This window comes from Mytilus edulis, chromosome 2, assembly GCF_963676685.1.
Source record: "Mytilus edulis chromosome 2, xbMytEdul2.2, whole genome shotgun sequence".
Classification (NCBI taxonomy): Eukaryota; Metazoa; Mollusca; class Bivalvia; order Mytilida; family Mytilidae; genus Mytilus; species Mytilus edulis.
The window spans coordinates 72,228,084-72,249,830 of record NC_092345.1 but is presented as its reverse complement, the minus strand read 5'-3'; the positions used below and the strand labels follow the sequence as shown (position 1 = coordinate 72,249,830).

The 21,747-nt window shown below is 31.4% G+C and overlaps 1 protein-coding gene across 1 annotated transcript in view; it reads left to right on the top strand.

Annotated features, from left to right (window-relative positions):
* LOC139512868 (tRNA wybutosine-synthesizing protein 4-like) overlaps positions 1-18,968 on the top strand; it is a 34,994-nt gene extending 16,026 nt beyond the window's left edge. Inside the window, exons 7-15 of the mRNA XM_071300808.1 lie at positions 1,235-1,301; positions 1,987-2,109; positions 2,736-2,916; positions 3,365-3,616; positions 6,368-7,105; positions 8,722-8,819; positions 9,579-9,760; positions 12,113-12,242; positions 16,377-18,968. Coding sequence (XP_071156909.1) covers positions 1,235-1,301; positions 1,987-2,109; positions 2,736-2,916; positions 3,365-3,616; positions 6,368-7,105; positions 8,722-8,819; positions 9,579-9,760; positions 12,113-12,242; positions 16,377-16,580 — 1,975 coding nt within the window. The 3' untranslated portion in view covers positions 16,581-18,968. The remainder of the gene's footprint in view (positions 1-1,234; positions 1,302-1,986; positions 2,110-2,735; positions 2,917-3,364; positions 3,617-6,367; positions 7,106-8,721; positions 8,820-9,578; positions 9,761-12,112; positions 12,243-16,376) is intronic.
* Positions 18,969-21,747: the final 2,779 nt, after the last annotated feature.

Below are 21,747 nucleotides of genomic sequence, written 5' to 3'. Positions count from 1 at the left end.
GAGCGCCATCTGTCGTCATAATGATCGTTAGCATAATACAACGACAACATTTAACACTTTGACATTTCACGAATTGACAAGTTACAAGTTACAAAACATCAATATACAAATTGACCATTTACCGATAAAGAATTTTGAAATTACACAGTTACAAGTTAAAATTTGACGAATTACGAATTAACCATTTTGAAATTACAAATATACAAGTTTCAAACTGACAATTTACACATTACGAATTATGAAATTACACATGTCAACTACAAGCTACAAATTGACAAGTTACGAATTAAGAATTTTGACCCCGTTGGCTTTCCATAGATATCCTCGTTTTTCCAGTGGACGAGTCTATTACGTTTTTAACATATGTGTTGAAACTTATTTTCGTAGTACAATTTTGCATTTTTTTCTTTATCAGTTTTCATGTTTGAAGGTCATCAATCCCAAGTTTCCTGAAATTGGTTAAGGGCTACGTTTGTGAAATGACGATTTAATTTCGTCTTTGTCCTTGGACACAAACCCCTTTTTTCACGGAAAATTATTAGACAATGTCCTGCGATGTTTATGACAGCTCAGTAATGATATTTCATCGAACATATATGTAAGAAATGATGATAAGATAACATACCAAACATATTGTTAGAAAGGGGAAATATTATTTTTTTTGCATATTTTTCTGTCTTGAGAGATTTTTTTTTTGATTTTTTGTTCCGACCAACCGACCTGACTTTTTCAATGGGAAAATCCGTAAACCAACAAATTAAAAAACCCTGGCCTTATGTTGTTATCTGATTGTTTCTATCAAAATGTTTATTGGCCTAAGTGACAAAACTGATTTTTGTTTTCAAAATGTGTATAGGCTTACCTGACAAAACAATGGTAAATATAATGTTGTATGATTATTGCTATCAAAATGTGCATGATGTGTATAGGCCTACATGACAAAAAGATGGTAAATATTATGTTGTCTGATTGTTTCTATCATCATTACAGAACCTCCAATATGAAATATTAGGTGTAAACAAAAGTGTGAACATTTTTATCAACATAATTGACAAGTAAACTTTGTGTATATGCTGAGTTTTCAAGATTTATGTAACTTGAACTAAACCATTTTAGTACCTGTCATTTAATCCATTAAATGTTGATGAATATCATTTCAAATCAGTTTTTCATCAGTTATAATAAATCTAATGTTTTCCTATAGTACGATACATTGATTTAGTTTCTTTTCCAGTTCCTCAAATGTGATCCAGTGGGCATCTGAAACATTTACCAACTCTACTTTTGTGCTATATGAACAGGTATAGTGACTTGATATATAAAAAAAGTAGACATGGTATGAATGCCAATGAGACAACTTTCCACAAAAGACTAAATGACACAGAAATTTACAACTATAGATCACTGTACGACCAACTATGAGCAAAGATCATACTGCATAGTCACCTATATATGTAGTTATTGAACACCATGGTATTTTGTGTTTATAGTCTTTTATCATTTCTTGTCTGCAATTTGGTCAAGTTGTGAGACATTTCAAATGTTTTATTAAACACATGTTTAATGTTTGGTAAATTATAAAATTTTGAAGCATACAAGTTAAGACAAGTCAGAAGTTAGCTACAAATTTGATATGTTTTTTTACTATTGGAAAGTAATTCTACATCAATTTCTATAGTTGGACAAATGGTATTTAAAACTTTTGATAAATTAAAAAGTCTTATAAATGAAAAAAGTTCCCGATCCAAAGATATCACTTTATCATGTTACTGCAACATAACTTTATAATTTATATAAAAAAAAATTAGGAAAATTTTATGTAAGACATGTACTATTGCTAATTTGAGTCACAGTTATATACATTTGGTTAAGGCAAAAAAATGTTAAAAAGTGCTCTGAGAATTCGTTGTCATTGGCTATGAATGGTAACACAAATACTGGCTTGTTAACATTGTATTATGCAGCAGTTATATTATTTGTTTTCAGATAAACCCAAATGATTCCTTTGGATTGTTTATGCAGAACCATTTCAGAACTATAGGTTCAGCTCTAAAATGTATCAATGCATTTCCAACTATGGATTCTCAGTTACAAAGATTTAAACAGTTGGTAAGTTAAAATGAAGGATTAACCAGATAAAGTAACTGTTATATTTGGTGCAAAGACAAAACTTTTGTTGGAAGGGTGAAATTTTACAATAACAAGATTGTTTAATGGTCAGATATAATAGCTATATTGCCACTTAACTGAGAGTTGAAAAATTATCTGCATGTAAACATAGAAAGAATAAATACATGTTACCTGGGGAAAAGTATGTACAGTTGTTTCTTTGCTGTTTGTAGACAAAAAAATGTTTATGATCTGAAAATAAAATGCTATCCTAACACAGAGCCTGAGAGATGATGTCAGTTTCTCTGTTGAAAATTTAGATAATATATTGATCCATAATAAGTTTTGCAAATAGGTGATCTTTTCCATTACTTTGAGAAATACATAGGTCGTCAATATTTTTTATAAAGAACCATGTTCTTGTAAGTAATGTAAGTAATAGTTTCAGTGCTATGATTTTGTTATTAGTTGCTCTATACATAACTATGAGAAATATTTTAACTACACCTGTTGTTCAATTCTGACATGTTTACCTGATACCTGACATTATAAGTGCAATTGTCAAGTAAATTATTTATACTATTGTGTTGCATTAAGTTTTAAGTAGTTATGATTATACTTCACAGGGTTGGGAGCAGTCAGAAGCTATGGATATGAACCAATTTTATTATAACTTAGTTTCTGAAGAAGAACGAAACAGAGTGGAATGGTTAGAGCCTTTTGATGAATATGAAGAATGGCACCTGAAATGTGCACATTACATGGTGTTGTGTGCTTACAGCAAAACATGTGAATCTCTGTTGTCAGGTAAAACCCACACTATATTTACACACTACATGGTGTCATGTTCTTAATACAACAAAACATGTGAATCTCTGTTGTAAGGTAAACAGTAAAAATTCTGAACCTTATCTATATTATCTGATATCTTATATTTACACACTAAATAGTGTTGTGTGCTTACAGTTAATCCTATGTTATTAGATATTGATGAAACTCTAGAATCTAGATTAGATCACTCTTAAGTGTTATGTGTTTCTCTGAAAACATGTGAACAATGGCTTGTTAAGTAGAAATAATACACCAAAAACGATCATCAATAGATAGTAAATTTAACTGCAAAAAATATCAGGAATACAAATATATTATTATTCAAGTATTGCTTAAACAATTAGTTTACTTTTATAGGAGATATTCAGCTATTCATTATACTTAATTGAATAATTCTGAAAGAATCAATCATTTTGTATTGTAGGTTTTACAAAAGATATCTCTGTATCTTCTAATGTCATACCATCATGTGTGACAGTAGAAGCCTTAGCTGAAATGACAAGTATCCTAAGGTTTGGTCATGCCAGTACAGTGGTCAATGGTGTCATAGTTACTGTAGCAGGATTTGGGGAGGAGTATGGTAAACATCAAAGGTTGTCATCAATTGTGGTTACAGATGTCAAAACATTCAAATCAAAGTTATTAAATCTAGATGTAGATCTTGATCAAATTGAAAGTAAGTTAAAACTCTATTCCATCTTTTGGCTTTATGATGTCATAATACTAAAGTAACATAGGCCTCGGTGGTCTAAGTAGATACTACTGTAATCACTAGTCAGTCAACTTTGAGATTGTGAGTTCGAACTCTGCTCGTGCTGGTGCACTCTTCTCCAATCTTAATTGACTAGGACATACCTGTCAACCTCTGAAAATGAAAAGTCAGGTCATGACCTGCATTGAGAAAAAAAATCTCAGGTCATAACGCGTACGACATTTTGCGGGCTCAATTGAAGAACAAAAATATGTTTACATATAATTTATATAGTCAATATGTATATGAAACAGTTAGAACATGTATACCAGTTTATTTCAGACTATTGTTATATTCCATAGTAGCAGACTTGGCATTCTTTAAAAGAACTGCACTTGGTTTCAGTTCATAGCAATGCAAATGTGTATTCATTTTACAAGAAAGAAGAGCACACAGTGTATCCTTATTAAGATCAGCCCTAAACTCTGTAGCTATTTTCTTTAGTAAAGAAAATGCCCTCTCACTGTCTGCATTGCTGTTTGGCAAAACCAGTAATGTTTTAGCAAGTTTTGACAAAACAAAAAATCTTGGCTTGTTAAGAAAAATGTCATGCAACTTGGACATTTCTCCCCAAAATGTACCAATGTCAGTTTCAGGGGAAGTGCAAAGTGGAAGATCATCTAATGGGGTCAACTGATAGTCACTGAACTCATCTTGTAGTGTGTTGTCTCTTCATATCGTGACGTAGCTCAGGTAAACAGTCCTACATTTTGACTTTTGGTTACATTGAAAAAGACCGATAAAACCGAAGGTCGTATTACTTCTAAATACCGGAAACTATTCCGGTCAGAAATCCGGGTGAAACGGGTATTGTTAGAAATTCCCGGGACCCGCCGGGTAAAGAAAAACTCCCGGGTGAGAGGTGAAAATAACGGGTGTCACCCGCAAAAAACGGGTGAGTTGACAGGTATGCTAGGATTGTCAGTTTTCCTATAGAAAGGTCAGTGGTTTTCTCCAGGCACTCCAGCTTCCTCTACCAATAAAAACTGGCTGCCACAAAATAGCCCAAAAGTGACGTTTAAACACAAAAATCAATCAATCAATACTAAAGTAAAATATGTAAGTGTAGTTGTTATATGTCTACTGCAATGGTTTTGAAATGTAGAATCTATTGAAATTTCTAGATTCAGATTATAAATAATGATACACTGAAAATATTAAGGAGATGTAATTGTCAATGAGACAACTATCCACCAGAGCATAAAGGATGATGAAGCGACTGTATGTTTGATATCAAACCATATTTTGCCACTAAAGATTAAACTATTTCCTATATTACCTAATTTTGATGAAATTTTTAAGCGTCCAAAACATCTGCATTGAATTCTTTAATTATTTTTTATTGCAGCCTTTAAAAATTGATTTTTAAGATGTTTGTAAAGTATTTCATAAAAGAGGAAAATCATTTTATAAGAAAATGCTTTGTTATTATAATGTTAATGATGATATGCTCTGTCACCATTTAGGACTTTTTAAAGAATTGTCACAAACTACCCAAACTTTTAAATTTATATATCTGTCTATTTAATGAAAATTTCAAAAAATGGTTTTCAATTATTTTTTTTTTAAAGTTACTGAAACAGGATAGAACAACATTATTTAATAGGTAGAGGAAACTAGACAATAATTAAGGTGGTACTTAAAACCTTGACTATTATTAATTTGGCTCGTTTAATTTTCATAAAATTTTAGCCAAATGTTTACTTTGACTCTTTCACAAAAATATAAAACATTCAAAAAATTTGAACCAACCACTTCATCAGAAAAATTCCATTGGTTGTATAGCAGTTTGCCAGACAGTCATTTTGATCAATGAAAAGCTTAATATTTCCTTAACAATACAATGTGATTAAAACATTTAGCTGATTTTTACAGAGTTATCTCCCTGTAGTGTTAGGTTCCACCTTAAGGAGATTGGTCAATATTAGCTCAGTTATATATTAAAAATACTAAGCACTTATTGACTGAAGATAATTCAGACACATATCATAGAAGTAATAGTAGTTTATTATCCATAGAGGAATAGTCAATCAACTGTTTGGACACATTTCCACTTAGATATCTACATGTGTTAACCTCAAATTGTAAATTTCCTTACACCTTTATCATTCTGCTTAAAAAAACAAAAATTCAGATCTGTGACACTAAAAAGATATGTTGTGATAATATTTAGTTTCTATGAATTTATCAAATACATTTAACTTGTTGACATTGTATCATTAATCCTTGATAACAATAAAAGAACAATTTAATTTTACTCACATTATAGATTTATATACTGTAAATTCAGAAATTATTGTGTGCATTTATAATTGCTATTTTGTCATTTTAGACTTAAATGGGATTTTATTTTTTGCAATATTGAGAACAACTTTGTTTAATTCAGGTAAAAATAATTCAAAATGCGAGTTTAAATTATTGCAATTATAAACCTGTCGCATTTTCCCAATAATAAAAACATCACAATCATTTCTGAATTTACAGTAGTTAAGAAACAGATACAATATAAAGTTTGATGTCTGCCCATTGACCCAAAATCAATCTACTTATTTGCCTTGCCTTTGTGCAATACATGAAAAAAGATGTGTTAAGATATTTTTTTCAAGAAAACATAATAATCTTTTCTTCGTATTAGAATGACAAAATGTGTATAGAATAAATAATCTTTTATTGCAGTAGTAAGACTTCGACATACATTGTGTTCACTGAAGGATGGATCAACAATTCTTATTGGTGGAAGAATGTCACCTACTTATTCTTGTAAACAAGTTGTTCAGCTTCTGCTAAATTGTCATGATTCAACTAGAAAAGACAAGGAAGGAACTGAGACATCTTTACAAACAAAAGATAACAGCACAAATGGGATAGAAAATAGTTTTTGTAAATCTACAGATTTGACACATGCAATTGTTTTAAATGGTGCATCAAGAAAAACTGAAACACCTGAGTTAAATTATGAATTAGTAAATAGCAAAGACAAAATATTAATTCAGAATAAAGATGAATCTGATAATCTGAACTGTGCACAAAAGGAAACATTAATTCTGAACTCAGATTCCAGACATTCTGATAAAAATTGTGTTAACATTGAAAATACAAACTTAACTTCTTCACATCTCAATGCAAAGTCTAATGAGACACACTCTAATAAAGTAATTATAGATAGACAAAATTCATCAGATTCCCAAATAAAGGAAAAACCAAAATGTTTATCTGATAGTTTAGACTTAGATAGCAATAAAGTAAACTCAAACTGTGATAAAAAAGACTTTGTTATTTTGGAAAACATGAACTGTGATAATAAGGAGACAAAGGACATTAAATCTGTGTCATTAACTTGTTCTGTGATAAAACAAACAGGATATATTCCAGTTCCTAGATGGCGCCACTCTGCAGTTGTCTGTCAAAAAGCTGGTATGTTTTTCAGTATTTTAATTAATGGATGACAGAGATGTTAGTGTTTAAGGGGCACTAGCTGTCAAATTCATCGATTTGACTCAAATTCTCATATTTGATTTATAACAATGTAAATCATTTATCCAAACTATCAAAAGTCTAAAATAAACAGTTTACAGAGCATGGGGAAGATAATATATAGGTTCGTTTCGTGTGTATTTTAGTCCAGACGCCATCTAATTAACTATCGATTTGACCACAGATGACCATATAAGCGATGTAAACATAAATTAAGATATGAATAGATTAAACCAACAAGTGCAATTGGATTTTTACAGGTCTGTTTGATTTTATTTTATAGATTAAAAATAGATGTTTCTCATTGTTTTTAACCGTATAAGAATGATTTTATGTGCATCGAATTAGTAATCAAATGATTTACCGTAGTTTCACTTTCATTGTTGACATTCTTTTTCTTTAAATACCCAGTACACGTACAATGCATGCGTTGTCAATTTCTAGCTAGGGTTTAAATTGAAGTTCACATGAATACGGATTTAAAGAGGTCGACTCATTCACTTGCAAGTGAATAACTAATTATCAATGTTTCTTAGCGTAATTTGACAAAATTGAAACTTTTTGGCTGCAAAAAGCGAATTGTTATTTCACTATTTCACTTTCATTAATGATTGAACAGAAAAAAATCAAACTTTAGATTTTTTATATATCTCGTAGCTAGTGCCCCTTTAACATTTTGTTGATTGTGTTTTCAAAGTGTCAACAAATAAATGATAACAAAAATAAGTTTTATGTTTTAAGGGAGTTTGCATCTCAATTTCAAAATAATAAGCTTTTCAAAACACTAGTTTAAATTGATAGGGGATTAATAAAGGAATCAAAAGAGCAAAAAAAATATATAGGTCTATGTGCTTGTTTTCGAGATATTAGCCATTGAAATTTTGGCGGGAAAATGTTCTCTCTTGACTTTTCATAGCTTTATCATTGACAAGTTTAAGTTCTCAAAAACTATTTAAAAATAACTAAAATTTTAAAAGACTTTTACAGATGGCTTATCATTATACATGTTAAAGATTTATAAAAAGAAAAATGGGGTTCAATGGGCAAATTTTTTTGAGGCATTCAGAGGATTCTGAAAATCTGACAAAAATTCCAAACATGACAAAGAACATCCTTAAGAAACACTATGGGCTACATTAAAGTCCAATTTTATTCTAAGGCCTGATGTTCTTTTATCACAATTTTATAAATCATTAAATCAATTATTTTTTAAGAAGGGAATGTATATAACAAAACCTATCTAGGTCAATAGACTTAGTATGTATTATATAGAAATATAACTTACATTAATGATTATTAATAACACTTTAGCCACATCATATTTTATCTTTAAATATTGTTGATTCATTTATTTTTGTTGGTATCAATTTCGTGTATTGAGGAAAATCAACATTTTAGTGAATATTTGATTTTGTGGTTTTGCCAAAGTCTTCATGTTATCCTATAGAAAATTTAAATTCAATGTCCTCCTGTAACCATGAAATCCACAAAAATTGTATCTAACAAATAATAATGAATAATCTACAGTATGTTAAATATTTTTCATTTCTAAACAGGTAAAGAAATGATATTTGTATATGGAGGAAGGAATGAGACATGTCTGGCCTTGAACTGTGGATATTTGTTTGATCCAGATAATGGACAGTTGAGTCAAGTAAGAAATAGTCACAAATATGTGCTGACTTAAGTTTAATAGGGTTGAAATACTGTAATTTAAACAATACTTATCTTCAAATACAAGTCAAGCAAGTTACATTTTCAGAAATAATGATTCAGGAGTTATGCCCCCTGATATGGTGTTGCCATGATATGAATTATTAAACTTTACCAAGAAATTGATTACTTCAATCAACAAATATAGTTTAAGTTCAATTTTCAGCATGACAGCTTCTACTTTGTAGTAAAACTATCAACTTAAAATCAATGGTCAGTAAAGCAGATGAGACGTTTCAGCTTGTGCACTCTTGTACTCTTTATGCAAAAAAAAATCTTTCAATTTAACAAATAACAGGCTATTATTTGAACTTGGAATTATTTTTAATTATGGAATTTGGATAATTTCTTGTGCTGGAAATTTTTAATAAATTCCATGTTTATTCTGTACTTTAATGTTTGTGCTGCGCACAACACTTCACATTACAAAGAAGATAGTACATTATCAATAGAATGTACTGTGCCGCACACAACACTATCTATACAAAATAAATTGTATGGAAAGTGTTATGAACCGCTCAAACATTAAAATACCAAATAAACATGGAATTTATTAAATATTTCAAGCACAAGAAAATATACAAATTCAATATTTAAAAATAAATCTAAGTTCAAATAATAGCCTGTTAAATTATAATCTATAACCATGTACATGCATATTATCAACATGACATCTTACTTAGCTAGTTTCTATTTTAAGGTTTGTAACTCAGAATCAGAACCAGGATACAGACAATCACATACAGCCTCTATCTGGAACAATCAGGTTATCATTGCTGGGGGTCTTGACCTTCAGCTCCGACCTGTAAACAGTATTTATATGTTGGATGTAGATAACCTGGTGTGGAGAAGGTTTGATGTTACTGGAGAGTTGTTACCAAGGTATATTATACTGCATAAAAGCTATCTTTTATTATTATACCCCACGCAACGGGTTGCGGAGGGTATAATGTTTTTGACCCGTCCGTCTGTCCGTCCGTCAGTCCTGTTTCTTGTCATCGCAACTCCTCTCAAACCACACAACAGAATTTCACGAAACCTTTTCAGATAATAAGGACATACTATGTAGTTGTGCATATCGACGGAAAATTGCTATTTAATTTTTTTTCTAGGAGTTACGCCCCTTTGAACTTATTTACTTTAATGAAATACTGCAACAGTTTGTCATCGCAACTCCTCTCAAACCACACAACAGAATTTCACGAAACCTTTTCAGATAATAAGGACATACTATGTAGTTGTGCATATCGACGGGAAATTGCGATTCAATTTTTTTTCTAGGAGTTACGCCCCTTTGAACTTATTTACTTTAATGTACTACTGCAACAGTTTGTCATCGCAACTCCTCTCAAACCACACAACAGAATTTCATGAAACCTTTTCAGATAATAAGGACATACTACGTAGATGTGCATATCGACAGGAAATTACGATTCAATTTTTTTCCAGGAGTTACGCCCCTTTGAACATATTTGCCCAATATACTACTGCAACCTTTTGTCATCGCAACTCCTCTCAAACCACACAACAGTATTTCATGAAACCTTTTCAGATAATAAGGACATACTTTGTAGATGTTCATATCGACAGGAAATTATGATTCAATTTTTTTTCTAGGAGTTGCACCCCTTTGAACTTATTTGTTTCAATGTACTTCTGCAACAGTTTGTCATCGCAACTCCTCTGAAACCACACAACATAATTTCATAAAAACTTTGTAGATAATAAGGACAAACTATGTGCATATTGACAGGAAATTATGACTCAATCTTTTTTTCTTATACAATTTTTTTTTCTTACACATATTTTATTTCTCCAATGACAATGTGGGGACGTGGGGTATGTGAGCGTGCTCACTAAGGTTCTTTAATTTGTTTATATTATACATTTATTTCTCGTGTCTGAGGGAAATATAAAGATTTGTTCACCCAAGAGATATCATTTCATGAGGACTTCGCCCGAGGGAAATATGACTTTTTGAGGGTGAACAAATTTTCATATCTCCCTAAGCCAAGGGAAAAGAATGTTTTATTCCACTGCCCATACTTTTTTTTTACTTCTGAACATAAGATATTGGTTATCATAATTGTTTTCTTATCTGTTTTTTTTATATAACTTAAACACAACATAAACAATGATAATCAGTACCAATTAAAAGTAAATTATTCATTTATTTCTGCTTGTTTTTGAACTGAAATAATTTTTAAAACGAAATAACTATACTATCTTTAAAAAAAAATGGTCAAAAAGGAGTAGGTTCAGTAAGACCCCTTTTTGGCCCCAAAATATAGCAGTTTTACAAAATTGTTAAAATGTAAACTGTTAGTTAATTATTGGAAAGTAGAATGCTTCTGCTTCATGAATATGGGCTATTTTTGACAATACAATGCACATATATCGGGTACGAGCATCATTAAGTCATGCTAAATAACTGAAATCTTCACAATTTTAGCATTTAGTTAAATTTTTGGTGGATTCCGGCTTAAAAGAAAGTGGCCGCATTTGTGTTCATTCTTAATATTGAAATGTAAGTTGTATTTGATGATAATACATAACATATATAAAGGTTGAGGATGAACACAGATGCGGCCACTTTCATTTTTGACAAAAACCGTCTGAAAAGTGACATCATTTTGAATATTTGATAGATTTTTCATATGTGAAATTGAATCGGAGCGTTTTTAATGACTAAATTAAAAATCTTTCACATAAACTAATTGAATCAACTGAAATAGACACTTAAGTGTTTAAAAAGAGTCCAACATCTTTCGTCAGATGAATTTGAAATTTGAGGCCATAATCGGCCCTTACCGGACCTACTCCTTTGTAAAACATTAACCGCGGGTAACGTCACACAAAGCAATCCCGAGGTTCAAAAGGGAATATGGAGTTTTGTTTGATGTCTTATGGGACAGTTTTAACAAATCAAATGTTGATTTCGCTATCAAAATCAACATACAGCACTTGGAATAATACTGTTTGCTATACTTGTTGGTTAAAGGGGCATTAACTACAAGATAGATAAAGAATCTAAAGTATGATTTTATTTTTGTTCAATCAATAATGAAAGTGAAATAGTGAAATAATTATTTGCTTTTAGCAGCCAGTATGGATCAATTTTGTAAAAATAAGCTAAGAAACATTGATGGTTAATTATTCACTTGCAAGTCTTGCTTATTTGAATTCTGTACAAATTATACTAGATTACATATGGATGTTACATTTATTTAACAGATATTCACACACAGCTCAAGTCATAGATAATCTGTTAGTCTTAATTGGTGGAGTTAACTTGTGTCATCAGTCGCCAGGTGTCGCTGTCATCAATCTTTTGACAGGGGCATGTGCAGAATATGCACTTTCTGTATGTATATGTTAATTTTATATATCATGTTAAAACATTACAGTTTTCAAATTAATAGGGAATAAGCAAACCTCATCTGATTCAGAACTTTTGTATGCCTTAACCATTTAATTGTAAAGCAAGCTTGAAATAATATTTACTAAATTACCTCTTGTTAAATTTCTTCTGATATAAAGAAACAGTTTTATCAGATGAGGGGTTTAGGCTGTGATGTAGGTCTTTAAGATGTATTAGAATTCATGCATCTGTCATGCTTCAGTGACTTGCATAAATTTTACATTTTTCAAATATTTCCTGTTTTTAGTTGACTATATTAGAAATAACTTAGACTTTTAGTTCAGACTATTTATGTTTGAAATGCTAATGTGTTAGTATCTGACATGGACTTTCTCTTTAGACATACTCCATTTGTTCTTGGTGGTCTTGTGTTAACATACTCACCTTCAGTGTGGGATTTGGGTTTTATTAACAACCAATTCAAACCAATGACTTAAATAAAATTTTGATTTGATGCTTTAAGGGCATTAAGGAGTTAGAGCAAATACTGATCATCTTTTAGTCTGGATATTGTATACTTATTTACTAGTATGGTGACATGGAGATTGTTACCTTGTAAACTAGCAAGTAAAAGGCAATCTAGTACAAAACAAGGTTCATATTCAAATTGCATTTAGGCCAACATTAAAAATATCTTTGTTTCCCCTCTCCGACTGAGGTTGTTAGGGTATGGGTAGGTAGGTAGGCAAATTATTTTATTTTAGTCCTTGATATGGTTTTCTATATTGAATTTGTACAAAATTCAACAGGTAAGGCTCAAGTCAAGAAAAGTGGGGTATTCCCACCACAGTTTTTTGGTGTTAAAAAAAGCAGTATACAGAGACCTTCTTTTTTTCCCTATTCATTTAATTTAATGAAATCTACAAAAGCGCACATTCTACTTGTGATAACAATGCTTAATGATAGCAAAGTGTTTTTTTAGTTAAGAAATCAAGCTTATTTCAAGTCTAATTTGATGCATAACTCACAACAAAACAATTCCTTTGTTCACCAATTCATACCTTGATCATCAATTATGAGATGACAAAAAGATACATGTATGTTAATCACTTGGGAATTAAAATTCATTGAATAAAAATTTTAAATAAAAGTGAACATAATACAGTTATGTTCAGTTACACCTGGATCATGCAGCTTGGTCAATTGATTCCTAAACAAAGATTTGTATGTTTTTTCGAGTTCTAGAAGAAACAAGGCTTCCCTTTATATTCATGTTTTGTATTTCCTAAAATACTTTTAATAAGTATTTACGAATTCTACTGATGCAGTTATAACGTTAAAACGTGTCCTTTTGTAATTTTCATGCAATAAATTGAAAAAGGAAATCCCATTTAAACTGGTTTTTTAGCTCACCTGGCCTAAAAGGCCAAGTGAGCTTTTCTCATCACTTGGCATCTGGCGTCTGGCGTCCGGCGTCGTCCGTCGTTAACTTTTACAAAAATCTTCTCCTCTGAAACTGCTGGGCCAAATTAAACCAAACTTGGCCACAATCATCATTGGGGTATCTAGTTTAAAAAATGTGTCCTGTTGCCCGGCCAACCATCCAAGATGGCCGCCATGGCTGAAAATAGAACATAGGGGTAAAATGCAGTTTTTGGCTTATAACTCAAAAACCAAAGCATTTAGAGCAAATCTGACATGGGGTAGAATTGTTAAACAGGTGAAGATTTATCTGCCCTGAAATTTTCAGATGAATCGGAAAACCCGTTGTTGGGTTGCTGGCCCTGAATTAGTAATTTTAAGGAAATTTTGCTGGTTTTGGTTATTATCTTGAATATTATTATAGATTTACAAATAAGTCAACATGACTGAAATGGTCAGTTGACCCCTTTAGGAGTTATTGCCCTTTATAGTCAATTTTTAACCATTTTTCATAAATCTTAGTAATCTTTTACAAAAATCTTCTCCTCTGAAACTACTTGGCCAAATTTATCCAAACTTGGCCTAAATCATCTTTTGGGTTAGTAGTTTGAAAAATGTGTCCGGTGACCCGGCCATCCGACCAAGATGGCTGCCATGGCTAAAAATAGAACATGGGGTAAAATGCAGTTTTTGGCTTATAACTCAAAACCCAAAGCATTTAGAGCAAATCTGACATTGGGTAAAATTGTTTATCAGGTCAACATTTATCTGCTCTGAAATTTTTAGATGAATCGGACAACCCGTTGTTGGGTTGCTGACCCTGAATTGTTAGTTTTAAGGAAGTTTTGCTGTTTTTGGTCATTATCTTGAATATCTATAATACTAAAATTACGAGGTCCAATTTGTTAGCCGTCATCACGTAAAAACGACGAATCACAGAATTCAACTTTATATATAACTAATATAGTACAAAGGTGTAGATTAAAAATTACACCACTCCAGGCCCTTTTGTTTTCCATGTAATTAATATTGCCAATAATTAAGAAGTTCCGGGTCGAGTCCGCTACCGATACCAATAGTATATTCACCTGTTACCTATTACCTTATCTGTACGTTCCGCATCTGACAGGCGCACCACCAAACGTTGTTTTCAGGATTAATATGCTATATACACGGGTCATAACCACAGGGTTGACACTACTAAATTGTCAAATTGTTACCTATTGTAGTATTTTAATTAGTAAGACTTTCTAAGATAACAATACGAATGCTAAAAATCTGGACTAAAAATAAGGCGTATAGGTACAGTTTTCAATTTGTTAGTGGGCATGACGTAAAACAGCGAAGCAAAGAATTCAACTGTATTTATAACTTATATAGGACAATGCTGTTGATTAAAAAATACTCCATTCCAGGACCTTTTGTTTTCCAAATAATTAATATTATTGTTTCAGTTCGACGGGTTCAAACAGAAAGACTGTGTATCTTATAATCGGCATGACTTTATCAGATGACAATACTAATACTAAAATAAGGCTTGCGCATAGTTATATACTATAATTCAGTCACGTACCCGTGATATCACGGGTGTGTTCTAGTTATTATTGATAGAGATAAACTGTAAACAACAATAATGTTCAGCAAAGTAAGATTTACAAATAAGTCAACATGACCGAAATGGTCAATTGACCCCCTTAGGAGTTATTGTTCTTTATAGTCAATTTTTAACAATTTTCATAAAATTTGTAAATTTTTACTAACATTTTCCACTGAAACTAATGGGCCAAGTTCATTATAGATAGAGATCATTTTAAGCAGCAAGAATGTTCAGTAAAGTAAGATGTACAAACACATCACCATCACCAAAACACAATTTTGTCATGAATCCATCTGCTTCCTTTAATATTCACATAGACCAAGGTGAGCGACACAGGCTCTTTAGAGCCTCTAGTTTTTTACACCAGAAAACAGGGACGTTCCCTGAAAGCAGGGAATACATGTATCCCACATTTCCTGACTTGTGCCCAACCTGTTCAAAGACAAAGTAGATAGATTTTAAAGCACGAGTCAGACCATTTTTACTCAAAGTCTTTAAGATTTTATCCTTTAAACAGGAACAGAGGTTAGACACAAAGCAAATCAAGATGCACTCAGCGGATTGAAAGATGCTTCATTTTTTTTTTTCAAAAAAAGATCACCCTTGCAAACAAACAAATCGTGTGGGAAAGCATTTTGTTTGTTTTCCTTGATTCCGAATCATGTAGACGCTTCAATGCAAAATACCTTGATTTAAAACGCTCGTTACCTACAGCATCGGAAAGGTATCCCCAACACCCAACGATCGTTGACTACAGCATCGGAAAGATATCACCAATAACCAACATAGCAAAAAACAAAATAGTGGACAAGAATGGCCAATAAAATTTTTCGGGTCGCAGTGATTTTATCGGGTCGATCGTGTGAGGGGAAACAAACAATATTTTATTTTTGGCCTTACATGTTCTTGTCCTGAATATACATTATTTTGCCACTGGACATCAACCAACATCCATCATCTATATATTCTAGTAAACAATCTTCAGTGTTAATATGAAGAGTTTTAAAAGTACTAACTATCTACACCAATATATAGTAAAATGACAGACGATACAGTTATTGTTTGTAAAGCTAACAAGACATATTTCTATGTTAACAACTTTTGTTTTTCTTCTCCAGGTACCAGATCCTGACTTTTTAGTACTGTTACACCAGCACCAGATCTGTTACCTTGGAGACGGGAGATTGGTTGTGATTGGAGGAGGTGGTAACTGTTTCTCTTTTGGAACTCTTCTGAATAGATCTCCATTTATTTTGGATATCAACAAATGTGTTCAGAACTTCACCCAAACTGTATGCAACAAGAATGGATTAACATCTTAAAGAATAAACATAAAACCTTGATATCTCAGAGAAATTAAAAACATATATTTGATTGTATGATAATGTTTTGGGTTCATGTGGGACTTAAAACTATTTATTGTACTATTTATTTTATTATTATTTCTGTTATCAACTGTGATATGTGTAAATGGTACATTGATGTCAAAGTTTTTTTCCAGGGACTTATTTTGGTTTTTTATTTGAGGGAAAGCATGATTGGCTTAAATATATTTTTACTTCTGGGGGAAATACTACAAAATATTTTATATCCATTTTAGCCATACATTTGGTAAAATTTCTTTTTACATTTACAGGCCCGAACAATAATTATAATACTAGCAACCATCTTTCAGGTTTATGTTAAAACCCATTCATAAATAATTTTCTTCTAGAATTGCTACAACGGTTTCCATTTATTCACATGATGTCATTTAATAATCAAAAGAAAAGATTATCATTACAGGTACTGTTGATTTATTATTATTTGTTGGATCCAGGGAAATCAGAAAAAAAATTCAAAAAAATAACAAATGTCCCATAGAAAATCTAATACCTGAAAATGGAAGTTTACTTAATCCTCAAACATGGGTAGCCATGTAAATAAATGAATCCACAGTAACTAGATTGGTATGAAGCATCCATAAATCAATTCAACCAATGTTTGAACCTGTTGACCTGAAAGTTCCATTACATTAGGGTTTATCACACTTTTATTTTACAAAGTCTACTTAAAAAGGAAGGATTTTATCCTTTATAATATAACAAATAATTAAATAGAGAATATGTCTTGTTGGTGTTGACCTAGTACTGATTGAAACATTTTATGAAATTCTTTTCAACTTTATCCTGTTTGAATCTGCTCATTAGAACTATATATAAGGTAACACATAAGGTCATACCTGCTAGCTGTCACTATTTGCGGGAGATTTCCCCCATGGAGGCTCCCAAATTGAAATTTTGAAAGAGCAATTTTGTCCACAATTTTAAACAAAACAATTAATTTTACAATGACTTTAGGCTTGTAAAAATATAAAGAAGCCAAAAAACAACATTAAAATGTATTTGAAGGCCCCCTTGAAGGTTTTTTTTTATGACTATGACAGCCATCTTGCTTGCAAAACCCCCGTGGCCATTTTGAAAAGTTGGCAGGTATGCATAAGGTGCAGGCAAAAAAAGCTCAACTTACCTTCTTTTAGATACTATTTAGAACCTATGAATATTTTTAGACTTACTGAAGACGAGTTATTTGTCATGAATACATGCTTTATTTGGTTTTAATCTTGTGCTGACTGAACCAATACACAAAACTTTCCTGTTTGATATTTTAGTATATCAAATTGTGAATATTCTTTTATTATATTGAATCTTTTATAATTTCTTTAATTCAGAAAAAAAAGACTTGTCATTTTATAGTTTTTATTTCAACCATTTTTTTTAAATTTTTGTCAAGAGTTGTGTAATCTTTTAGAACGTGCAGCAGATATGAGGTTATTCTTTATAATGATGGTGAGAAAAAAAGAATGGATTGGTCTTTCTGAAATGGAGAAGTTAAAACACTAAAATTTTTTTATCCTCTCTTAATATTTTCATTGGTTATATTTATATGTTTTAGACAATTTCTTTTAAAAATTTATTATTTTCTGTTTGATAAAATACCCTAGGATATAATTTCCAATACTAGTTTTCTCTTGGGCTCACATAGATTGATTAAAAACATGTGTCTTGAGGACACAGTGCCAGCTGAGATCAGTGAACTGGGAAATGAGGGTTACAATCTTACTATGTCCTGATGTTAAGAAAGTTCATATTACTATAAATATATGTAATACGTTTCAAGTAGATGTGACCACAAATTCATGTTGAGCTACCTTTACTATTGTTTTCCAAATGACCATTGCTTCATTGAAAGCTATCTTAACTTAAATGTGATTATGGACTGACATGAGAAACAGAGAAACAGACACAAACAGAATTATATACTATTGCAGACATAGCATTATAAAGTCTCATGTGCATTTGATAGCCACTGATGTGAAACAAGTGATGTATGTTAAATCAGAAATTGTACCCTTAATATATAGCTCTACACTTACATAAGGTGATCATTAGGGATTTATTAGTCAATAGTTTATAGGATTGCAGTTAATGTGTCTTAAAGATTTCTTTTACTGACAACTGTAATTCTGATTACAACTTGACCATACATATATAGTATGTGAATGTGGGTACTTATTTTATTTATATATATGTATACCTCATTTTACTTTAAAATACACATAATTTTAAGTGATGCAATACAAAATTTACAATAGCATAAACAGCTGTGATTAATTCTATAATTAAAAGAACAAGCATTGAGATTTTTACAATAAATGAAATGCACATCTATGCCTTCACACCTCTTTAGCTCACCTGGTCCTATGTGCCAAGTTAGCGTTTGCAATCAATTGGTGTTGGTCATTGTTGTTTGGAATGGCTTCTCCCTTGACAACACAGGACCAATTGCAAACAAACTTTACCTGAATGATCCTCAAAGTATTTTAGTTACATTCTTGTCAATTTTGTTCCTCCCAATCAACCAGTATGACAACCAAAGGTAAACATAGGACATAGTAGTGAAAGCATTAATTGTCTTATATCTTGAAAACCGTAATAGATAGTAAAAATCATTCCGGTTAAAATGCTTAATGTGTTCAGAATACACCTAGTTTTATTTTCCACCAAAACAAAATCCCTTGTTGAATAAATGAGGAATTAAATTGTTTGATGCAATGTGTCATTATGGTAAGATAGTTAGTACATGGTAAAAGTCCTATAAAATTGTCAAATTAAAATGTCAGGATAATGCTGTCAACTACACATGATGGTAATGATTTTATGAAACTTTGGTGAATTGTTTATATCTATTTTCGTATGCTCACTATTTGAGTTTTATAAATTTTAGATTTTACGTTTTGGAGTTGTATGATTTTATTTATAAAAAAGGGGGGATTTTAGTGTTCGTACAATGCATTGAGGGGTAAATTCAGTAAAAAAATCTCCCATTGACTATAATGCTAATCTATGTATTGAATTAAATTTATACCTGATTTAACTTTAGAAATTAGAAACTTTCATATATCAGTCATGAAAGTACAAATGTAGCCCTATCTTTTGCAACAATAAAAACATAGGGTCATGCAGCATTTTTGGGTATTCACATGGCCTTGTTTACAAACAATGTAGATTCACACTGAATTCCTATACTGACCCAAATTACTTTTCAACTTTGTAGTAAAAAAAATCAATACATTCAGCACAATGAGCACATGACTTCAGTTTTACACAGAAAGCTCTTCCCCAAATGGGCGGTCCTTGATGATGTATATTTATTTACTGAATTTGCCCCTTGAGAAGTAACATGAAATTTTGGTGATTGGTTTATATCTATAAAGATAGCCTCCCTTTAGTTTTTCATGAATTTCTTATATGACATTTTTTAAACCATGGGCGTATCATGCTCTCTTGGCACAGCTGTTTATTTTAAATATGGTCCCAAAAGATTTGTATACACAAGGTGTTATTGTCACAGATACTCTAAAAAGTAGTCTGTTGGGTAACTCATAAAATGGTCAAATCAAAATGACTGCAATATGGTCAAATAAAATTTGGTGGAAAATAAAAGTAAAATGTATTTTACAGTGAACCTAACAAAAGTTTCATAGATGACATTTATATTCTAAGAATATACCGGCATACAATATTTCAAGGCAGATATATTTCAATTTTTACGAGATACATTATTATATGTTGCACCATGAATAAAACTTTCACTTGTTTAAATACTGTTTTCTACACACAGGAGTAAAGGGGGCTCGCGGGTATAAATCATTTTTTTTTAAATATAGGATTTCACTATATTTGTCTATAAATGAACTTTATCATATACTAAATAGAAAAATAAAATAAAATAATTGGGTCACTGTTCATTTTGGCTCACAATTTGCCTTCGAAAAAAGCATACATTTTTGTACAGGTACCTTTTTCTGTTGAACTAATAGGAGAAAAAGAGGTAGTAACGAATTATAAAAAGAACTATATTACAGAAATTTAACAATAGTTTAGTTTGACTACAGCTTATTTGATAAAAAGTAATAAAAAAAATATTGGTCACAGATGAGTTAAAAAAGATATTTCAATTTTAATGCAAAAAAATGGCAATTTTGCAGCAAATGGAGATCATTTTGGAGCTTTTTGAATGACATATACATTTTAAAAGTCATCTTGGGCCAACATTAATTGCTTTTTTTGGTTGACTTTTGTATCATATGATAAAAGTAACAACTAATAAAGAAATTTTACAGTTCACTGCAGTATTTGGTAGTTCCAATCAATAAAAAAAGAATGTTTATCAATGTCAGTATTTGCTGATAAAAGTTTAGTTGTTGTCGTTTGAAGTCCTCGATGTTCTTGTATTAACTTCGATGTTATGTTCAGTGGGGAAAGCTACCAGGTCGTTAACTACTTTGTACAGTATTACCAGATGCTGTTCTCTCTTCTTCCCACAAGAGGTTTGGATCCAAGGTCCTTCGTCATGGTGATACTACTTGTATGCCTATAGACTTTACAAACAAACCTAACTGCTCTGCGTTGTATGCTCTCTATGCGGTTAATGTCTTTCTATTGATATGGGTCCCATACAGTGCCTGAATAATCTAAGACTGAACGAACATGAGAGATGTATGCTGTTTCCTCAAACTGTTTGTTGCAGTGTTCCAGGTTCATTGTAATAAATCCCAGTGAAGAATTAGCTGTGTTGCAAAATTTGTTAATAAGAGCTAACCATTTCAAGATATCACCAATGATAACACCTGAGTACGGATTTTCATTGTCTTGCTGTAAGACGTGGTTACGTACATATATATATTATATAGCTGTATGTTCGCCGGGACCTGCTACGATGCATTGACATGACATGACATAGCATTTGCTGTCATTAAAATGCTCACCCCAGTCCTTTGCCCAAATGTCTAATGAGTCCATGTCCTTCTGTAGATTCATTTATTTTTAAGTTTTGGCCAAGTTTGGACTTATTCCTATAGAATTTGGAATTCGTTGAACATTTAAATTCGTGGTTCTCCTATCACCACAAAATCGACAAAAATTGGTATCCAACGAATATTAATTA